Here is a 24045-nt window from a genome sequence, read left to right on the forward strand (position 1 = left end):
TTTTTCTTTCTCATTGATTATTGTTTTTAAAGTACGTGAACAGTTGCAGGCAGAACCACAGACAATGAAAGGCAAACTCCTCACTGGTAGACAGAGACAGTCCTAAAAGCAGGTGGGTTCAGGGAAATTTTTTTTTAATGAAGGCCATTTATTATCCATATCCATACATGCATACAAAGGCAATGCTATACTCAATATGAGTAAAATAGATTTCATTCAGTTCAGAAACCTAGAAAATGTTTTTATACCTCATAAACAAATTTTGATTTAAATGTGCTATGGAAAATAAATGCCACTCTCCTTTGTTGTAAGATCTGGTTAATGTAACCCACAGTTGCTTAACACAGCAATCTGGACAAAGCTTGCAAAGCTGCTCTAGAAAATAACCTCCCTTCTCCTGTTAAACAGTTAAGTAACATTTCCAATGGGTTAAATGTGAGTAGCATTAAATTAGAAAAATATCAGTCCACTGATTCAATGGCGATGCATCCTCTACTAGAAGAAAATGAGTTATAATCTGAAAAATATATAAATAGATTTTCTGAATCTACATGTGCCAAGCACTGGGGAAAACACATTACACACATGCACATCCCAGCCACCCTTCCTTTAGTGTTGTCCTCTAAGAGAGGCAGTGGGTGTAAAGATTAAGAGCACAAATTTTAGTCTCAGAAAGAGCTGGGTTTGAGTCTCAGTCCAACACTCATTGGCAGAGTGACACTGGCTAAGCTGTCTACCCTTCAGTATCAAGGAATTCTGCTGCTCCTGTTTCCGGTAATAATACATCAGAATTCAACTCCAACAAAAATCAGAGAAATTAAACTATATTTACCTCCTGAAGCAGAAACAGATGACGAAAAGGACAAGCGTTCGCCAAACATTGACAGTTCTTGTGGCTATCTGCCACTTTTTCCCCTGTTCAGCATCCCCTTTTTTCCTCCTTTGGAAAACAAGAATTCTTTTTCCTTCAAGAATGAGCCCAAACCTGACAGCCTGTGACCCCAGGGGAGGGCATGTGACTGCACACCCCAACAAACAGCACTGCTCCAGGGATGACAATGCGACCCAAAAAGAGACACTTGCATGCCTCACAAACATCCATCTGGTTATTACCTCTTTGTTTCTAATTCCCAAACTTCTCAATACACTTGCCAGTCAATGTTTACAGGAGAAACTTTTTTTTATATTCTAAAGTATTCCAGACAACATTTCACAAAAAGATGTACACATACACACAAAATCACGAGATGCATTCCATACATTGTTGGTAAAAAGTCAGAACTGTGTACAGACATTTAAGAAGCACTTCTGGCATAATGGTGGCGTTAACTTCTGGCATAATGGTGGCATTAAGAGGCTCCATGTTCCCGCATACAAAGCCAACTGTCTGCTGACAACTATACTAATTCTATGGCAATCAGAAAGAATGGTTTTAAGCAGTACACATCCCTGACATGATAGTCTGTTACACATACAGGCGCTTTACCAAGTTTGGGTTTTTTTTTTAATTAAGCATTTTTATTTTGAGATCATTGTAGATACACACGAAGTTTTACAAAATACAAGAGAGACTCTGTGTACCCTCACCGAGTTTTCCCCAACGGTAACATCTGTAAAACTATAGTATGTGACAACCCAGATGCTGACAGTGACACAATATGCAGATCTTACTCAGGTTTCCCAGGTTAACTTGTGCATTTACTCATGAGTAGCTGTGAGCGTGTCTTTAGCTCTATGTAATTTAATAATGTGGGTTCACAGATCCCCTCTCACAGGTAAGATCCAGAATGGTTCGGCACCCCTTTATAGGTACACCCACCTATAACTCAAGCATCCTTCCTCAATCCCTGACAACCACTAATCTGTTCTCCATTTCTATAATTTTGTCATTTCAAGAATGTCATGTAAATGGAATGATACATTATTTAACCTTTGGGGATTCATTGGCTTTTGTTTTTTTTAACTCTGCTATAATTACCATGAGATTTTCCTAAGTTATGGCTTGTACCAACAGTTGTTCCTTTTTATTGCTGAACAGTATTCTAGTTTGATTCTATTTTAAGACACTGACGGAGGTTTTGGGTAGACATGTAACATTTTATAATGTCCCTATTTTTAAGAAGGAAGTAGGCTCTTAGCCACTTTTTTGCACAGAATGGCTGATTTTCAGGAATAGATTACTAACGTAAAATGAAGAAGCCTGTATAGAGTTCTAGAGAACAATGATACAGACCCTTTGGGGGGGGTCTCTCACCAAAGTCTTATCTGGTTCAGGAGAACCAGATAAGCCTAAAGTGATGGAAGGACAACAATGCCATCAATCACTGGACTTATTCGACAACTATTACTACCAAAAATCCTTCAATGGATGGGGTTGGCAAACTTTTCCATAAAGGGCCAGATAGTAAACATTTTAGGCTTTGCAGGCCAAATGGTCTCCATCACAACTACTCAACTCTGCCACTGTTGCATCAAAGCAGCCCTAGACAGTATACAAACAAGCCTGGCTGTGTTCCGATAAATATTTATAAAAAGAAACACTGGGTTGGATTCAGAACATGGGCCGTAGTTTGTAAACACATGTTCTAGGTGATTTGGATAGAATGATGACCAGGACAAACTCCAGGGCCTTATGCAGCTAGTCCTACATTCTAGCAACCAACAATAAACAAGAAAGCAAATAAGATTTATATAATGTTCGATAGTGGTAAGTGCTCTTAAACAAATGAATAAAAGAGAGTAAAGCGATATGGGTTTACAGGAAACACTACTGAACATAAAGTGCTGGGAAGGTCTCTCAGTCGAAATGATAGATGTTTGAACAGAGACCTAAAAGAGCTAGCCACTCAAAGATCTAAAGGAAGGTTTCATGCAGAAAGACAGGGGTGTAAAGATTCAGGACAGAACAAACTTGAGATATTAAAAGAAAACCAGTAAAACCAGATGGAACCAATGAGCAGGAGTAAAAGTAGTAAGAAATAAGATGAGGTGGTCAGTCAGAATCCAAGACATGACAAGTACTTTGGATTTGCTTCTAGGTTGCAATAAGAAGGCACTGAATGGTTTATTTAAGCAAGGAGTGACAAGAGCTACAGTAATTTTTAAAAGGTCACTCTGGCTACTGTGTGATGATTCAGAGGGCAAGAGGAGAGACAGAAAGATGACTGAGAAAGTTCTGGCAGCAGCAATGAAAGATGTCTATGGCAGAGGAGGTATGAAGTAGGTGAATGTGGAATACATTTTGAAGATAGGACTGATAAGTGGGTGAGAGTGAAAGAAAATAAGGACTCAGGTTCCAGGCCTCAGCAAATGAGTAAATGATGGTGCCAGTTACTGAACAATAAACACTGGTAGAGCAACAGCAGGTTTTATGCTGGGGGAAATCAAAAGTTTGGATGCAGTCTTCATATATTTCAGATGCCAATTAGAAGCACATAATAGGAAGCTGTATATGTAAATCTGGAGCTTCAGCAAGAGGTCAAGGCCAGAAACATAAATGTGGAAATCATCAATTTAGAAGACGTATTTAAAGCTGTGGTATGAGATGAGGTCACCCAGAGAACGAGCAGTAACGGAGAAGAGTGGTCTGAGGACCAGCCGTGGGCCATGCCAACCCTGAGCAGGCAAGAACAGGAGCCAACACAGGAAGCAGGAAATGTGCCTTACAACAAAGCCAGCACAGGAGAAAAATGAGACAAAGATGAGACAGATACTGATGACATCTTTCAGCCCTGGATTCACCGTGCCTTCACCCAATGACCCTAGAATTTTCCAGTTGTACAAGCCAATAAATTCCTTTCTGTGCATAAACCATCTGAAGTGGACTTCAGTCGCTTAGATTCAGAGGAATCATAACTAAAATAATGCTTATCATATGCCAGATATTCTCTCGTTAAGGATCCAATAACAAACAACACTAAATCCTGCCTTACAGGGAGCTCACAGTCTAATGGACAATTAAATGTGCTAAGTGCCATGAAAGTGGAATGCATGGCTGTTGTGAGCGAACAGAAGAGGGGCAACAGATTCAGACTGCAAGAGGATGGACAATTATGTTTATCTTCCTAATATCGTTATACTTAAGCTGATAATAAAATGTACATGCATAAGGCAAGACACATCCCTAGAGAATACAAAATAAATCAACTAGATAACCCAAATATTAACAAAAAAGAATGCTTTACTCCCAGTTACAACTTCATTTTTGTAGTGAAACTGGGTAAAAGTTGAATGGATTAATAAAAGCTTAGGCTGGGTGCGGGGGCTCGTGCCTGTAATCCCAGCACTTTGGGAGACCGAGGCAGGGAGATCACCTGAGGTCAGTTCAAGACCAGCCTGGATAACATGTTGAAACCCCGTCTCTACTAAAAATACAAAAAATTAGCCAGGAGTGGTGGCAGACGCCTGTATTCCTGGCTACTCAGGGGGCTGAGACGGGAGAATCGCTTGAACCCGGGAGGCAGAGGTTGCAGTGAGCCAAGATCACACCACTGCACTCCAGCCTGGGCAACAAAGTGAGACTCTGTCTCAAAAACAAAAAGTTTATACCAAAAGAGGCTAAAACTGGAAGAGTTCATGCCTCACCTTTGAAATGCAGACCACCTCTCTGAAAAGTGATCATTTTCATAATACATGACATGGCATTAATAAAAACAGGACAGGCCCTCGAGTTCAGCATCACTTGCAATCCTGCCTCTGCTATATGTTAGCTGTATGACCTTGGTCAAGCTGGTTTACTCTGCTTAACTTTCATATGTACATAGTAGCAAAATACAATTCACAGGATGGCAGCAATGTGAAAATGAGATTACACAGACAAAGCAACCAACACATCACAGGATCAGCACAAGGCAGTCCTATCTCTTCCTCTACCGTGTAATTATGCACTGACTGACCTGACCTACTAGTGCACATTTACTGGACTTTCAGATTTAGATGAACCCAAAATAGGATCCTTGGATTCATCTAGGGTTATCTAAGAGCATGAAAACATCTTTCACACCTACAAACAAAAGAACAGACATTTTTAGAAAGACATTATACCAATAATTCAAACCAACTAGTGCCAAAGACTTTCTCGCCTACACTTTCCTGTGTCTCTAGAATACTCAAATTAAAAAACCCAGAGTTATTGGAATCACATTTGCCCTTTTCTAAGAAACAAGCAAGGGAAGAAAAGAAAACACAATGAAACCATGAATTCCGAGACCATTTAGTTTTGTACTATTTGCTACCTATCTTCTAAAATGTAGGGGGGAAAAAAGGCAGAAAGTGGGTTTTCTCCAATTTCTAGGGATGAGTTTATATTTAACAGTAAAAACAACAATTTTGTCGGAAGCCTCTGGATATCCTGTGATCTCATTGTTCGTTACCAAATGTACAGTTCCTCTCACACAAATCAAAGTATTCCGCACCTGGACTGCATAAGTGATCTTTTAACCACTACTACATCCATCCTTTGTTCCTTTCTGAATTCCTTGTAGTGGTCTCTGATAACTTTAACTTGAGCTATTAACAGATTTTATATTTTGCCCTTTATGACCTTTTGCCCTTTATTCCAAGCTGCTTAAAAAAAAAAAAAAAGGGCCGGGCGCGGTGGCTCAAGCCTGTAATCCCAGCACTTTGGGAGGCCGAGACGGGCGGATCACGAGGTCAGGAGATCGAGACCATCCTGGCTAACACAGTGAAACCCCGTCTCTACTAAAAAATACAAAAAACTAGCCGGGCGTGGTGGCGGGCGCCTGTAGTCCCAGCTACTCCGGAGGCTGAGGCAGGAGAATGGCGTGAACCCGGGAGGCGGAGCATGCAGTGAGCTGAGATCCAGCCACAGTACTCCAGCCCGGGCGACAGAGCGAAACTCCGCCTCAAAAAAAAAAAAAAAAAAACTACAGATGATTAAAATACAGACCCAAGGTACTCAACAAATAAAACAGAACTCAGCTACAGAAAATTTCTCTAAGCAAGCTGACTCTAAGGATCGATCCTGTCATGTTACATTTGCATACAAAGGGAAGTTTTCTAAGTCAACATATTATATTATTGTATGTACCAACCTCTGTTTGCAAATTTTAACTGAAATACAAATGAATATTCAGAAAAAGAAATAATTTCAAAATTAGGTATAATTTCAACAGAATGATAAAAGATTACATTGAAAGAAGCCAAAACTGAAAAAGCTCCTACCTCACCTACGAATGCAAGTGGGACTACAGGTGCCTGATCAAGGCTTACTCCCTGGAGAAAATCTGTGGCCTAATCACACACTGACTACTATGTGCAAAACATATGTTAAAAATAGATTTTTTTAAAAAAGGGAGATTATTAAAATATAAACAACAAAAATTTGTGATAAATTCTGTAATGAGAAAGGGTCAATGCATCAATAAGGTATAACAATCATAAATATAAACGTGTGTGTGTGTACTTAACAGAGCACGGAAATAAGGGAAGCAAAAACTGACAGAACTGAAGGAGAAAATGGATGATAATTCACTTTCAATAATGAAAAGAATTAAAACAGAAGATCAGCAAGGAAACAGAAGATTTAAACAACACTATCAACCATCTAGCCAACGAGACCCAACAGATATCTACAGAACATGCCACCAAAACCAGCAGCATACACATTCTTTTCAAGTCTACAGGGAACATTCTCTATGACAGACCATATGTCAGGCCATAAAAGAAGCCTCAGTAATGTTAAAAGAATGAAATCATACAAAGTGTGTTCTCTGGCCACATGGAATAAAATTAGAAAACCATAACAAAAGGAAATTTAGGAAATACACAAGTATGTGGAAATTAAACAACAAACTCCCAAATAACCAATAAGTAGACTATTTTTTTAAAATTAGTGGGAAATTAGACTATAATTTGAAATAGATGAAAATAAAATCACAAACACCAAAATTTATGGAACACTAAATTACGGGATGCTAAAGCAGTTCCTACCAGGAACTTTGTAGAAAAGTAAAAAAAGACAGAAGATCTCATGTCAGGAACCTAACCTTCCATCTCGAGAAACTAGAAAAAGAGCAAACCAAACCCAAAGCAAGCAGAAGAAAGAATATAATAAAGATTACAGCAAGAAGAAATGAAATAGAGAATAACAGTAAAGAAAATCAACCAAACCAAAAGTTGGCTCTCTGAAAAGAGCAAAAACTCTAACAAACCTTTGGCTATAGTGAACAAGAAAAAAGAGAAGACTCAAATTACTAAAATCAGTAATGAAGAGGGGACATTCCTACCAATCTTACATAAATAAAAAAGATTCTAAGGGTCTACTACTACTATGAACAATTTGTGCCAACAAATTAGATAGCCTAGACCAGTGGTCCCCAACCTTTTTGGCACCAGGGACTGGTTTCATGAAAGACAATTTTTCCACAGACAGGGGTGGGGGGATGGTTTCAGGATGAAACTGTTCTACCTCAGGTCAGCAGGCATTAGTTATAACAGATTCTCATAAGGAGTGTGCGACCTAGATCTCTCACATGCACGGTTCACAATAGGGTTTGTGCTCCTATGAGAATCGAATGTGGCTGATGATCTGACAAGAGGTGGAGCTCAGGCAGGAATGCTCGCTCACCCGCTGCTTACCTTGTGCTGTGTGGCCCTGTTTCTAACAGGCTATGGACAGGTACTAGTGCACAGGTCGGAGACTGGAAGACCCCTGCCCTAGACCAAACAGGCAAATTCCTAGAAAGACACAAACTACCAAAACCAACCCAAGAAGACAACAATCTGAATAGACCTGTATGTAACAAGTAGGGGCTGGGCACGGTGGCTCATGCCTGTAATCCCAGCACTTTAGGAGGCTGAGGCAGGTGGATCATGGGCTTAGGAGTTCAATACCAACCTGGCCAAGATGGTGAAACCCCGTCTCTACTAAAAATACAAAAAAAAAAAAAATTAGCCGGGCGTGGTGGCAGGTACCTGCAATCCCAGCTATTTAGGAGGCTGAGTCAGAGAATTGCTTGAACCCAAGAGGTGGATGTTGCAGTGAGCCAAGATCACGCCACCGCACTCCAGCCTGGGCAACAGAGTAAGACTCCGTTTCAACAACAACAACAAAAAAAAAACAAGACAAGTAGGGATTGAATTAGTAACCAAAAACACTTCCCATAATAAAAAGTCCAAAACCAGATGGCTTCACCAGTGAATTCTACCACATATTTAAAGATTAATACTGATCCTTTACAATCTTCCAAAAACAAAACAAAACAAAACCTCTTTCTGTAAAGTCAGTATTTACCTGATACCAAAATCAGAAAAAGAAATCACAAAAAGAAAACAAACTACAAACCAATATGCCTTACAAATATACACACAAAAATCCCCAACAAAATATGAACCAAATCCAACAACATATAAAAAGGATTACACACTATGAACAAGTGGGATTTATCTCAGGAATCCAAAGTTGATTTCAAGTATAAAAATCACTGTTAGACAAAGTATGAATAGACTAAAAGACACAAGCCATATGATTATCTCAATAGACACAAAATGTATTTGATGAAATAGACTTTCATAATAAAAACATTCAACAAGTAAAAGAAAATCAGCAGAAGTAGAAGAAAAGTTTATCATCCTGAGCAAGGCCTTCTATGAAAACCCCACAGGCAACAACACACTGAAAGACTGAACACTTCCCCACTAAGATCTTAAACAGGACACATATGTCTGCTCTCACCAATTCTACTCAACATTGTATCGGCATTTCCAGTCAGGGCAACTAAGCAAGGAAAAGAAAGAAAAGGCAACCCAACTGGAAAGAAAAAAGTATTATCTACTTGCAGATGGCATAGTCCTGTACAGAGAAAATCCTAAGAATCACATACACAAAAAAATCTACTAAAACTATAAATAAGTTCAGCATGAAAGATTGCAGGATACAAGATTAATATACAAAAATCAGTTTATTTCTACACATTAGCAATGAATAATCCAAAAATCAAAGGATTCCATTTGCAATACCATCAAAAAGAATAAAATACTGGGCCGGGCGCGGTGGCTCAAGCCTGTAATCCCAGCACTTTGGGAGGCCGAGACGGGCGGATCATGAGGTCAGGAGATCGAGACCATCCTGGCTAACACGGTGAAACCCCGTCTCTACTAAAAAAAAATACAAAAAAAACTAGCCGGGCGAGGTGGCAGGTGCCTGTAGTCCCAGCTACTCGGGAGGCTGAGGCAGGAGAATGGCGTAAACCCGGGAGGCGGAGCTTGCAGTGAGCTGAGGTCCGGCCACTGCACTCCAGCCTGGGCAACAGAGCGAGACTCCGTCTCAAAAAAAAAGAATAAAATACTTAGAATAAGTTGAACTAACGACATCCAAAACTTATAGACTAAAAACTATAAAACATAACTGAAGAAAATTTAAAAGGCCTAAATAAATAGATGAATATCCTTTATTCATGGATTGGAACACTTAATCTAGGTAAGATGGCAATATTCCCCCAAATTGGTCTACAGATTCATGTAATTCTTATCAAAATTCCAGCTTTTTTTAATTAACAAATGGAAAAGTTGATCCCAAAATTAATATGGAAACACAAGGGACCCAGAACAACAACGAAAAAAAACTGAAACAGAACAAAGTTGGAAGACTCACACTTCCTGATTTCAAAATTTACTCTTAAATTACCGTAATCAAGACACCGTAGTACTGGCAAAAAGAGAAAATGGACTGGAGGAAAAAAGAAACACTGAAGAGAGCCTCAGGGACTTGTAAAACAACAACAGAAGACTAACACTTGTATCTTCAGAGTCTAGGGGAACAGCTCCACATAGCGCCCTGGTGACCTTGGACTTTCCCATGTATACCATGCATGCCAGAGCTTCAACAGCGGCTAATCTGAGTCTTGCCTGCTGACTACCTTGTGATCCTCCTGGAACCCGAGATGGGAGGCCTGAGGCTTCTGAGGCTGTCTCCTTTTTGCTCTTCTGGCTCCCAAGGGAGGCTGTCATGAGACAGGTTCTGATGAGTTTTGCACTAATGAGGTACAGAGCTTTCTGCCCTGCCCCTCTTAGCATATAAAGCCTTTTAACAGTCAAGAAGGGCTCCTCAGGAATGCGGTACCTCACAATTCATATCCTAATCATCCAGGTCTTTGTGGTATCTGGGACAAGGATCAGGAGGAGCTGGCCCCTTTGGCTTCTTCTTTTCTCTGTCTATATAAGTAACAAACTGTCTAAAGCTAAAAGTAGATTGTTGTAACTTATATTACTTTCACAGTCCCATCAGTTGAGCCGTAGCCTTGACCCTGCCTTGGACTATGTGTGTGCCTAAAACATGGAGTCCCAGAAGAAGCAGAGAGAGAACAAGGGCCTGAAAAAAAGTATTCGAACAAATAACAGCTAAAATTTCCCAAATTAACTTCCCGAATTTGGTAAAAGACATAAATCTACTGATTCAAGAAGTTGAGGAGACCCCAAAAAGAGTAAACCCAAAGAAATCTAAGCCAATACCATAATTAACCTCTGAAAAGACAAAGAAAAATCTTAAAAGCAATCAGACAGAAATAATACATTATGTATGAAGGGTGGTGGTACATTATGTATGGGGGGCAATTTGAATGGCTGTGACTATCTCATCTGCACAGATGCTCACAAGGCTCGCACCAACCTCTGATCTAATGAACTAGCTTCTGCAGCCACAACAGTCTGATCTGTACACTCCAAAGGTGCCTGGGCATTTCACACTGTTTTTTCATACACCAACAATGTCTTTCCCGCTCCTCACCACCTTAAAGAATTCTCTTTGTCCTTAAAGACTCAACTCAAGCCTCACTTTATTCACCTCTTTCACAAGTTCTCTAGATTCTGCTCAACATCTTTTCTAATTTTGTCAATACATGTTAAGTTTTAACTTATTGTTCAATTATCACAATGCCCAAATTTTTACTTAAAACCTCTGCAAGGAAAGTGATCTGTCAGGATGTCCTAAAGCAATCAAATTTCTAACAAGATACTTACGGCCATTCTGATTCAGGATGTTTTTGGTAAGCATCTATGACATCAATTGCAATATTGAGGTTTTCTTCCAGTTCTTTCATTCTTTCATGATTAAGGGATGTAAACAAAATCATTGAAGAGTAGGCAACAATTTTTTTGTCCGGATGATTTAAGCAAGACCTTCCAAACAAGGAAATGAGACTGTTAGCCCAATTTAATAATGTGATAAAATAAAACACAAAAATAACAGTAATACCATTGGCAAATTCACTACATACTAATACTTTTGAGGATTTAAGGGAGAATTATAGCACTTTAAAATAAGTAGATTATTTACTGTAAAAATAGTAAATATAAACTTAGTCACAATAAAAAGTATCCAAAATATTAAAGTTGAAGTTGACATAGAACTCAGAAGGCAAAAAGCAAATAACTTACCATTAGAGATAAACATTAAAATGATTACATTTATAAAACATTAAAATGTTCATTCTTGTTAGAAAAAAACCAACAGGTACAAAATGATACCTCAATGACTGCTGGCACTGCTTTAATAGTCCTTAGGGACAAGACGCCTACAGGAGAGATGGTACAGTGGAGCAAGAAATAGAATTTGGAGTCAGGAGCCTCGCTATAACTCCTAGCTCCTCTAGCTATCAGCCAGGTGGCCTGGGGAAGGTCACTGACATACTGATTGCCAATTATATCATGTGTTATGCAATATGGCAGGATTTTGCTTTTCAGTTAAACTTCATAATACTCTTCTGAAGGAGACATTATTCATATATTTCAGATAAAGAATTTGTTAGCTTCACTTGGTCAATAGCACAAAGCCAGCACCTGACAAAACTGGAATTCAAATTTGGTTATATCTGTCCCATAAATGCATAAAGAGTGAAGGCAAAGAACCTCTCTTAGCTTGTTTTCTGGTTAAAAAATAAAATACAATAACAAAACCTTCTCTATTTCATAGGATTTTTATGACGATCAAATGAGATCTAAAAGCAACATGTAAACTGTTAAGACTTCTCTGACTGTCCTACACTTAAGCCTCTCCCTTGTCTTTCCATTATACCCTGGATTTACCCTAATTACCTTAGTTCTTACATCACAACGTACGTGCCTGTTCCTTTATTTCCCTGACCAAAGAATGAAATCTTCAAGATTAACGAATATATAAGTTACCACCGTATTCTAATCATCTATCCCACAACCTGGCAGATATTAGGTGTCCAAAATGTTTTAAGGGAATGAATTCTCAAAAATAAGCAATGTCTATTTCTGTAGCTTGAATTTCATAATTCTCTTCTTCCACCTAAGCTCAAATATCATTTATATATATATAGCATGAATATATATATACCTTCAACTTTTAATTATTTGCAGGAATTTGAGAAATTCCATGAGCTTCTAGAGTTTATCCAATCTTAACGCTAAACTTCACGGAGGAGCCCAGGAAAGCTGTACAACCAGGAAGGGCGGCACGGAATTTAAGCAGCACAGTGTTTACAATGAGCACAGGCTTTGGATCCAGATGGCAGCAATGGGTTTAAACTCTAGCTCTGCCATTTACCAGTGATAAGCTTCAGGTCTCTCATCTGTCCAGATGGGGAGACAGTAACACTTACTCTGCAGGCTACTGTGAGAACAGAAGAAATATACGGATAATGCCCAGTTCAGGGTAGGTACACAACAGCTGCTGCCCTGCTGTGCTGCTTATACTGTTGCAACCACCAGAGTTACCCCATTCATTGGCACCAAAGCCTGAATTCAAAGCCAGGCCTCCCACTCTCAGACTGTGCCTTTCATACTAGGTATGATGACTCTATTGCCTGCTCACCTTTTACCTCAACGCTCAATTTCTTATGTACAGAGCTGGTTTTTAAAAAGTAGAATCACCAGAAAAAGCACCAGGATCCGATCCAGATAAATGGAATGGTTACCCACATCTTACACTGATAAACGGACTGGTTACCCATTTCTTACATGGATAAACTGACTGTTTATCCACATCTTCTTCTTACTTTCCAAAACATACAGCATTGTGCTGAACATATCAGTATTCAATACATAAAGAATTTTAATTCACTGCCCATATTTTGATGTTTTATTTAAATTGTGCTTCTTATAAATTTCAGTGTCCTTAACAGTATTACTTACTTTATCCATGACTTTTATTTTCGTAAAAGTAAACTGATATACAAGCAAGGGCACAAATCTTAAGTGTACATACAGCTCAATGAACAAAGTTTGGATATGTACACATTCATGTAACCACCACTAAGGTCAAGATACAGACGAACACTTCCAATCTTCTCACAAGTTAGAAACATTCTTATCAATATACTCACAAAAATAGTTCTGGGAAAGCATGTACCCAAACAATAGACTGGGAATCTTCATTCCGTGAGGCAATGTTGCCTAAAAACTGCAGGCCACAGCGAAAAGCTAAGAATGTATAAAAGTTTAAAATAAATAAATAAATGATCAAACACAATAAATAAATACATCTTAAGAAACATTCTCCATGTTATTAAACAGAAAGTTTCTGCTTGCTTCTTGTAAAAATTAAGGTCTCTCTCTACAAGGTCACTTTGGGAATAACATGAATATGCCATGGCTGGGTGCGGTGGCTCACGCCTGCAATCCCAGTACTTTGGGAGGCCAAGGCGGGTAGATCACTTGAGGCCGGGAGTTGGAGACCAGCCTGGCCAATATACCCCATCTTTACTAAAAGTACAAAAAATTACTCAGGAGGCTGAAGCATTGAGAATTGCTTGAACCTGGGAGGCAGAGGTTGCAGTGGGCCGAGATCATGCCACTGCACTCCAGCCTGGGAGACAGAGTGAGACTCTGTCTCAATAAAAATAAAAAAATAAAAAAAATTAATATGCCTTACAAAACAATATACTGTACATACAAAATTGATTAACTTATTGCCTGGGTGCAGAGGCTCATACCTATAATCCCAGTACTTTGGGAAGACGAGGTGCAGGGGAGGGGAGCGGATCACCTGAGGTGAGGAGTTGGAGACCAGCCTGACCAACATGGTGAAACCCCGTCACTACTAAAAATACAAAAATTAGCTGGGCACGGTGGCGGGTGCCTGTAATCCCAGCGACTCAGGAGGCTGAGGCAGGGAGAACTGCTTGAACCCAGGAGGCAGAGGTTCCAGTGAGCTGAGATCAAGCCACTGCATCCAGCCTGGGAGACAGACCCAGAGACTCCATCTCAAAAAAAAAAAAAAAAGATTTCTACTGAATATTTTGGAATATTAACACTCAAATCTGTGTAAAACTTAACATGCAAAAAGCCAACAGTATAGGTTGATCTGAACACCAACTGACCCAACAACTCATCAGGCACCTAAGATTAATGCTCGGGATCAGAACACAATTCTGAAAAGGAAAAGGCTTAAAGACGTCCTAGACATAAGAAAAGAAAACTCCAGACAGTTACAAATGACAGTTTACTTTACCAAACAGCTTATCAACTGATCTTTATGTAAATACTGCAAATGTTATGAAGACCCTCAAAAATCCCAACATTATTTTTACAGATTAAGAAAGACTAAAGGCCAAAAACAACACCAATAACTCAATTAAAGTAACTCATGCTTGTGTTTACATAAAATTTGATGAGCATAATATATTCGTCACACCACTGCAATTATTCCCTGAAAATAATACTCTAAATATTATTTTGACAATGTAATTACAGTTCTTACCTCAAGTGTGGTAACAAAAAACTGGCACACATACCCTGCTAAAAAATCTACCTAGAATAAAGTTCTCACAGAAAAAGAGTCGAAAGAGTACAGGCACTTTGTTAGAAACCAGAATACTTTTATTTAAAAGATTATTTGTAGTAGGTTTGAACTAATACACCATAAAATTTTTTCTAAGTTTCACTGCTGAATCCAAATTTCACTGTTGAATTCCAACTAAAATTCAGTCATTTCACTGGCTGCCATTTTCAAGGTGATGAGAAATATTACCTCCTTTCCATTTTCCTTCTGGCCTCAATAATATCCTTCCAATAATATCTGTGGCCAAACACAAGCCATCTACTAAATAGGAACACAATTGAAAAATTAAATAAGACCTGAATAAATGGAGAGATGTTCCATATTCATGAACTTGAAAACTCAATAGTGTTAAGATGGCAATTCTCACCAAATTGATCTATAGATTCAATATCATCCCAAGTATCTACAATATATAGAAAACCTTTACAACTCTACAAGAAATAGACACAAACAGATCAATTAAAAACTGGACAAAGGACTCATACAGACATTTCTCCAAAGATTTACAAATGGCCAGTAAGTATGTGATCATTTAGGAAATGCAAATCAAAACCACAATGAAGTACCCCCACTTCACATCCACAGGATGACAACAACACAGAAATAGTCAGTAAGGATGCAAGAAACGGGAACATTCATACAGTGTTGGCAAAAAGTAATATGATTCAGCTGCTATGGAAAAGTCCGACAGCTCTTAAATGTTAAGCACAGAGTCACCATATGACCCAGCAATTCTATTCCTAGGTGTACACCCAAAAGAATTAAAAAGAGATAAACAAATGCATGTACCAGCATGTTCACAACAGCATTACTCATGATAGCCAAAAGGTGGAAACAACCTAAATGTCCAACAAACGATGAATGGATAAACAAAAGATGATGCATCAACATAACAGAGTATTATTCCACCATCAAAAGGAACGAAGTCATAATACACACTACAAGGTGGATGAACCTTAAAAACATTATGCTCAGTGAAAGGAGTCAGATACCAAAGGTCACATATTAGTTCTGTGATTCCATTTATATGAAATATCCAGAGTACGTAAATCTACAGAGACAGAATGCAAAGTAGTGGTTGCCAGGGGCTACGGGGAGGCAGAAAGAGAGCAACTGCTCAATGAAAACAGGGTATCCTTTTGGGGTGATTTTCAGGCTGGGCGCAGTGACTCATGCCTGCAATTCCAGCACTTTCGGAGGCCGAGGTGGGTGGCTCGCCTGAGGTCAGGACTTCAAGACCAGCCTGGCCAACGTGGTGAAACCCCGTCTCTACTAAAAATACAAAAATGAGCCAGGCGTGGTGGTGGGCGCCTGTAGTGCCAACTACTCAGGAGGCTGAGGCAGGAGAATCACTTGAAGCTGGGAGGCGGAGATTGCAGTGAGGCGAGATTGTGCCATTGCACTCCAGCATGGGCAACAAGAGCGAAACTCCATCTCAAAAAAAAAAAACAATTTAATTAGGTAGAGATGGTAGTTGCACAATACTGTGAATGTACTAAATGCCACTCGATTGTTCACTTTTAAATGGTTAACATGTGAATCTCAGATCAATAAAAAATAATTAAACTCATATAAATGCAACTACCTAAATTAAGAACAACTCTTAATACAACTAACAGGTAACAGGTCTTTAAGAATCTACCCTCTCAAACTAGGAATATGAGTGAATAGCCAAGCTAGTAACCAAATAACCAATTTACTCCTCAATGACAAACTGGTTCATAAAAGTAGTTTCAGGTGGCCGGGCGCGGTGGCTCATGCCTGCAATCCCAGCACTTTGGGAGGCCGAGGCAGGTGGATCACGAGGTCAGGACATCGAGACCATCCTGGATAAGACGGTGAAACTCCATCTCTACTAAAATTACAAAAATTTAACAGGGCGTGGTGGCGGGCGCCTGTAGTCCCAGCTACTCGGGAGGCTGAGGCAGGAGAATGGCGTGAACCCGGGAGGCAGAGCTTGCAGTGAGCTGAGATCGCGCCACCGCACTCCAGCCTGGGTGACAGAGCGAGACTCCATCTCAAAAAAAAAAAAAAAGTAGTTTCAGGTATCTGCTCCATTAAATTTTTTCTTAGGTCATCTACCTGCTTCAGTGAAAATCCTGTGAAGAATGAAATAATCTTTTGCCATATACTATAAAAACTAAATACATCTTTTGTGGCACATTTGGGATAGAGCAGAAAAACGAGATACTGGACTGAGGGGGACATGGAGTCAAAAGAAGATTTTTTAAATGAAAAATGGGAGAGCATATTATATGCTGATGAAAATGATGGAGTAAAGAGGAAAAAAAGAGAGGCTGCCTGAGAGTAAGGGGATAATTTCAGGAGAAAAGCTTCTGCGTGGGCAGGTGGCGATGAAATCCAGCACATGGTGGAGGGGCTGGCTCCACTCTAATAGTTATTTAATCACAGCATTTGTACGGCACTTCCCCTTTGCTTCTTTATTTAGGATATATCATTAAAAGAGAAACCTCCTTCTGCCCACCACAGCACTGCAGCTCTGGAGCGCCACACTGCCCGCCCCATCAGGATCGTCAATTATGAAACACGGTACATTCTGAACTCTCTTTCTCAATTACTATACCACACAGAGACCTCAAAACAGCTGACTTCTCAAGTGACGCAGTGAAACACGGACTTTACTGCTAATTTATAATTCCCTAATTTTGAGTACTGATGCTTTCATTTTATTATAAAATGGAGCTACAGAAGTATCTTTAAATATATAATATCATAAAAACATTTCACAACTAAATCCTACATCCTTTCAATTTCTTGAGACTATTTTAGAAACTACTAATGCTCAAAAAAAGTGGCAGTGCACTTTGTGTGTAAATTCTTAAAGAAAGTAATTAATTTTTAATTACCATTTCCTAAAAGAATACTTCAAAATCAAATAGCAAGATCCAAGAATTTTTAGCAAATTGAGTTTAAAATGAAAACACTAGGAAATCACAGAAATTAAACCAAGCCAGGCAGTGGCTCTAACACGCTAATTAGGCCTATTTCACCTGTGAAATAAGACCGTCGCCTCTAGTTCTTGTCTATCTACCAAGAGAAGCACACATATTAACATCAATAGAAATATGCCTCATGTGGCCAGGCGCGGTGGTTCACGCCTGTAATCTCAGCACTTTGGGAGGCCGAGGCGTGTGGATTACATGGTCAGGAGTTCAAGACCAGCCTGGTCAAAATGGCGAAACCCCATCTCTACTAAAAAAAAAAAACACAAAAAATTACCCAGGCACTGTGGCAGGTGCCTGTAATCTCAGCTACTCAGGAGGCTGAGGCAGGAGAATCGCTTGAACCCTGGGGGAAAGCAGCAGTTGCAGTGAGCCAATATTGCACCACTGCACTCCAGCCTGGGCAACAGAGTTAAGACTCCGTCTCAAAAAAAAAAAAGGAAACATGCCTCATGTTATATGCGAAGTACAGGCATTAAAGCTGTATATAAAACAATTTTTATAAGTCAAATTATATTTTAAATGCAACTGGAGATTTCTCATTTAAAGGATAGCCATTGAATTACAAGGTAAAGACGTTATTACAACAATGAAATTTAACCTATAATCTAGCACATCTAACTTATCCAACTGGAAATTTACATTAAAATTTTCTTTTTTTTTTTTATTTTTTGAGACGGAGTCGTGCTCTGTCACCCAGGCTGGAGTGCAGTGGCCAGATCTCAGCTCACTGCAAGCTCCGCCTCCGGGGTTCACGCCATTCTCCTGCCTCAGCCTCCCAAGTAGCTGGGAATACAGGAGCCCACCACCTCACCCGGCTAGTTTTTTTTGTATTTTTTAGTAAAGACGGGCTTTCACCGTGTTAGCCAGGATGGTCTCGATCTCCTGACCTTGTGATCCGCCCATCTCAGCCTCCCAAAGTGCTGGGATGACAGGCTTGAGCCACCGCGCCTGGCCTACATTAAAATTTTCCAGGGTGTTTTTCTTTTGTTTTTTTGTTCTTCTGTTTTTGAGACAGGGTCTTGCTCTGTCACCCAGGCTGGACGTGCAATGGCATGATCTCAGCTCACTACAACTTCCACCTCCCAGGCTCAAGCGATCTTCCTACCTCAGCCTCCAAGTAGCTGGGACTATAGGTGTGTGCCACTATGCCCGATTCTTTTTTCTTTTTTTTTTTTTTTGAGACAGAATTTCGCTCTTGTCACCCAGGCTGGAGTGCAATGGCATGATCTCGGCTCACTGCAACCTCCGCCTCCTGGGTTCAAGTGATTCTCCTGCCTCAGCCTCCCAAGTAGCTGGGATTACAAGTATGCTCCATCACGTCCAGCTAATTTTTGTATTTTTAGTAGAGATGGGGTTTCACCATGTTGGCCAGGCTGGTCTTGAACTCCTGACATCAAGTGATCCGCCCGCTTCAGCCTCCCAAAGTGCTGGGATTACAGGCATGAGCCACTGCACCCAGTCTTTGTATTTTTTTAGAAACAGGGTTTCACCATGTTGCCCAGGCTGGTCTTGAACCCCTGAGCTCTAGCAATCTGTCCACCTCGGCATCTCCAAGTGCTAGGATTATAGGCATAAGCCACGGCACCCAGCCTACATTAAGATTTTCTTATCAAATAATTTAGGTTTACCCATAAAGTATTTCAATTCCTGGGACAAAGAGATCATATATTAAAAATCTATGTTTTTTTAACATTATGTTAAGATAACAACCACCGTCCAATGGAAAGGTGTTGATACTAGAAGAACAAAGACCAAAACCATTCTACTAATGAGCTGAAAGAAGCTTGGTGTTTCTCTTAATCCCACGTCAACAACCATTAACAATCAGAGCCAAGTTCCATTTTCATCACACTAGATATTTGGCTTAGACACTTAACATGTGGCTCCCCTCAACGGAATGTGAGCTCTCTAAGGGCAGAGATTTTTTTGTCTGTTTTTGTCACTGTTTGAATCACACCCAAAACCTAGACCAGGGCCTGTCACGTTCATAAATATTAAAAGATTGTCTATTAGTCTTACCACAGACTGGGCAGTTTAAACAACAGACATTTATTTTTATACAGTTCTGTGGTTAGAGGTGTGTCAGCAGGGCTGGTATCTTCTGAGGTCTCTCTCCTTGGCCTGTAGATGGTCATCTTCTCCCTGTGTCTTCACATGGTCTTTACTCTGTGCATGGCCATGTTCTAATTTCCCCTTCCTATGAGGACACCAGTCATACACCCCCATTTGACCTTAACTACCTTAATTACCTCTTTAAAGATCCTATCTCCAAATTCAGTCACATTCTGGGTACTGGGGGTTAGGACCATGCTGTGATCTGAATATCTGTGCCCCTCCAAAATTCCTATGCTGAAATCTAATCCCCAACATGCTAATATAAGATGGAGCCTTTGGGAAGTGACTAGGTCATGATGGTGGAGCCCTCGTGAATGGGATTAGTGCCCTCATAAAAGGGGCCCAGGGAGCTTGTTTGCGCCTTCTGCCTTCCACCTTCCACCATAGGAGAACAAAGCAAGAGGCACCATCTACGAAGACAAGAGCAGCCCTCGCAAAACACCCAGTCTGCTGGGACCTTAATCTTGGACTTTCCAGCCTCCAGAACTGTAAGCAATACATTTCTGTTGTTTATAAACTACCCAGCCTAAGGCATTTTGTTATAGCAACTCGAACAGACAGACTTCAACATACAAATGTGAAAGGAACAAAATTCAGCCATTCAGGAAGGGAAGTTGTTACAACTTTATAATTCTTTAATATTTCACTATTAAAGTTTCCCTGTCTCATGAAATACAGAACATGTGTTTCAATGAATGATGTTAATACTCAAAGTACTGGTTTTGAACCCTTTATAAAGATATAAATAACCCATGAATTATATTGCATGCTACCTGTCAACAGAGCTTCCTGTTCCACTCGCAGTTCACGAAACAGAAGAATCAAATCAACAGCAACACCAATCGTATCCAAGTTCCTGTATCAAGTTTTTAAAAAAAGACCAAATTAGACATGTTCATTCGTTCATATATTGTCTATGGCTGTTTTTGCACTATAATGGGCGAGCTGAGAAATCTGATAGAGATTACAAAGCCTAAATTTATTATCTGGCTCTTTACAGGAAAAGTATAGCAACCCTAGCAGTAGGGGTTATATTTATATGCAGAGCCAACTGCTTTCAACAGTTTTCTTTGAGCACTTCCTGAAGTTTCCCATGACTCAGATTATTTGCTTTATTGGATTATACCCCATTCCATGCATTCTTGGCAAAAGCAGTCCTAGTCCATACAAAGTGCAAAAGATGTAAAAAGATCTAGGCCTTAAGAGCATCACACCTTTTGATTAACTCTTTCTTTAGCGACTTAACATAAAATATCAGAAAAATAGGTACTAGTTGCAATCTGCATCTTGACTGGCTCAAAAATAGTGGCCTTAGTTAAGCTTGGCCACAGTCTTTACTAGAATCTTTGTTGTATTTCTAACTAGAAAATTCTTTTCTGAAAATTGCTGCCCTAAATGGTTGAAATTTTCCTTTAAAAATCAACAGTGAATAATAACACAATCGGAGAAGGGAAGAAAAATTAACACCCTTAAATGTTCCTTTTCATTTCAGCCCAACCATAAGTTGCATGCAACAAAAAGATCTTATCACAAACAGCACAGCTCTTGCTTTGCTGGCCCTACCAAAAGACCACCGATAACTTACTTGTCATAGAATTTATTTTTGTAATGTTTGAATTTTTATAGTTTGCATATATTACTCAAAAAAGAAAATAAAAATTGACTGCTTTGAAAGAAAGTATCAACATAAACTTGTACATTCGTTCCTGAGGCAGAGGAGGAAACATTTAAAGTTTACTGAGCACACAATCTGCATTAGGCATTTACATAAATAATCTCATTTACACCCCATAACCAGCCTGTCTGGAAGACATTGCTTACCCAGTTTTACAGAGGAGAAAACTGATACTCAGGAAGACCAAGTCACCTGTCCAGGGTCAGGATGGAGCAGTCAGCCACAACACGACCAGTGTGTAAGGCTCAGGACAGCAAGGGTAGATTGCATTTTTTTTTTTTTTTTTTTTTGAGACAGAGTCTCACTCTGTTGCCCAGGCTGAAGTGCAGTGGTACAATCTTGGCTCACTGCAACCTCCACTTTCCTGGTTCAAGCAATTCTCCTGCCTCAGCCTCCAGAGTAGCTGGACTACAGATGTGTGCCACCACACCCAGCTAATTTTTTATTTTTAGTAGAGATGGAGTTTCACCATGCTGGCCAGGCTGGTCTCGAACTCCTGACTTCAGGTGATCTGCCCACCTCAGCCTCCCAAAGTGCTGGGATTACAGGCATGAGCCACTGTGCCCGGCCCAAACTGCTTTTGAGTGTAAGGGCAGACTGCTTTTGAGCTTAAGCTTTACAGTCAGATGTCTGGATATGGAGAGAATGTTCCCAGCCTCTCTCACTTAACAAGTGACTCTCAGACAAGTTATTTAACCTCTCCAAGTTACAGTTTCTTCTTTTGTAAAAATGGAAAAATTTCTTGAGTTTGTTCTAAGAATTAAAGAAGATACTACAAGCAAAGCACTTGGGACAAAGCCCAACGCCGAAGGCAGGCTCAACAAATGCTCGCTCCCTTCCCCACCAAGGTTAGCCAAGCACAAAGTGTATCTGCCAGCCACAGTCAAAAGTCAGTTCTAAGGCTTTCCTTTCCTTCTCCATCACACTAGAGCACCTCCTGACTGGAAAAGGACAAAAGAAACTAGCCTTCTGGCCAGATGCTTCTAGCATATAACTAGTTAGGTTTTAGAATGTTGACTGTTATTATCAAGATTATTATTGTTTCTATCCATTTATCTGCAAATGGATGGCAGGCTTGGTTTAGTATTGAAGTTACACGACTTACTTTTTACCCTCTCTCCTTTGATGTTAAAAATCTCATTAATCATATCAAAGCCTCAGGTATATGTGTCTAACCGAAGGCAGTCCCTCAAATGGCTTCTGGACCAGCCCAAGCTCACCTGTCACAGCGGTGACAGGGAAGCCTGGAGGCTCTGTCTACATCCAAGTCCAGGAAAGAAAGTGAGCATCCTGTTTGTGGCTTCTGACTTCAAGTAAAAATTTTTAATAAAAAGCAGGTTCCACAAAATCAAAGAAGAAAGACGCTGGGCTCTGGGAGGAGACAGTAACATGTAAAAGCAAAGAAGAGAGCACTGGACAGCTCACCTGCTCATGTTTTAACTACTTTTAAAAATGTGCACATCATAAAATAGGGGAAACAGAGCTTGGAACTTTACACGATCTTTAGGAAAGACAGGTCATCTTGTAAATTTACAAAATATGCTTCTTGTTCAAACACAAGAGTAACATAATTAAAAGTAATTAAACCATTTACAACCTGAGGTCAAGAACTACATATAAACTTAGGCAGGTAAAATCTAGGAACAAAGACTCAAAATCAGCTTCAAAATACTATGAAGAACCAAATACCTCAAAACATGTGATAAAAACAAACAAGAAATCTAACCCTGATGTTAAACACATTCTATTATTTTATACACTAGTCAGAGAGACTCCAATGGCAAGGCCTGTAGAGGGCCTCTCCCCGCAGATGTAAAGGGCAATCCTGCAGTAACGGTGGGTGATATTACTATGCCATTTTTTTTTTTTTTCCTGAGACAGGGTCTCACAACGTGGCCCAGTCTGGAGCAACGGCATCATCTCAGCTTACTGCAGCCTCTGCCTCTCCCTGGCCCAAGCAAACCTCCCACTTCAGCCTCCTGAGTAGCTGGGACTACAGGTGCTCACCATCATGTCCAGCTAACTTTTTGTATTTATTTGTAGAGACAGGGTCTCGCCATGTTGCCCAGGCTGGTCTTGAACTCCTGGACTCAAGCAATCCTCCTGCCTCAACCTCCCAAAATGCTGGCATTACAGGCATGAGCCACCTCGCCCAGCCCAAAACAACTTCTAACAGATAAACCAAATGACAGAACCAGCATGCACATATACAAAGAAACAGAATCCAAGGTACATGTGTAACTACCTGATTGAATTCTGGTTCACAGAACACTCTATGCAAGCATTGCGAAGACACCTGAAGCATTCTGTTATTAACTGCAGACTGGAAGCCAGGTTTTCCACTTGGGATGGATCTCTGCAGGCAAGCTCAATGGCATGAGAGGATTTCTTTAGGATATCCAGAACTCTTTGGAAGATAGTCCTGGGTGCTGTTTCTCTGAAAAAGGATAAAATTATCACAAACCAGAAAAAAAGATTATGATTTCCAAATGTCTTGTTCAGAAAACTGCTTTTATCTACCATCG

General features: G+C 39.9%; 1 protein-coding gene across 1 annotated transcript in view; it reads right to left on the bottom strand.

Annotated features, from left to right (window-relative positions):
• ATXN10 (ataxin 10) overlaps positions 1-24045 on the bottom strand; it is a 180907-nt gene that overhangs the window by 137901 nt on the left and 18961 nt on the right. Inside the window, exons 2-5 of the mRNA XM_033233607.1 lie at positions 23766-23957; positions 20619-20701; positions 13308-13404; positions 10978-11136 (exon numbers count right to left, since the gene is read on the bottom strand). Of these exons, the coding sequence (XP_033089498.1) occupies positions 10978-11136; positions 13308-13404; positions 20619-20701; positions 23766-23957 (531 nt within the window). The remainder of the gene's footprint in view (positions 1-10977; positions 11137-13307; positions 13405-20618; positions 20702-23765; positions 23958-24045) is intronic.

This window comes from Trachypithecus francoisi, unplaced genomic scaffold (assembly GCF_009764315.1).
Source record: "Trachypithecus francoisi isolate TF-2019V2 unplaced genomic scaffold, Tfra_2.0 Lachesis_group14, whole genome shotgun sequence".
NCBI lineage: Eukaryota > Metazoa > Chordata > Mammalia > Primates > Cercopithecidae > Trachypithecus > Trachypithecus francoisi.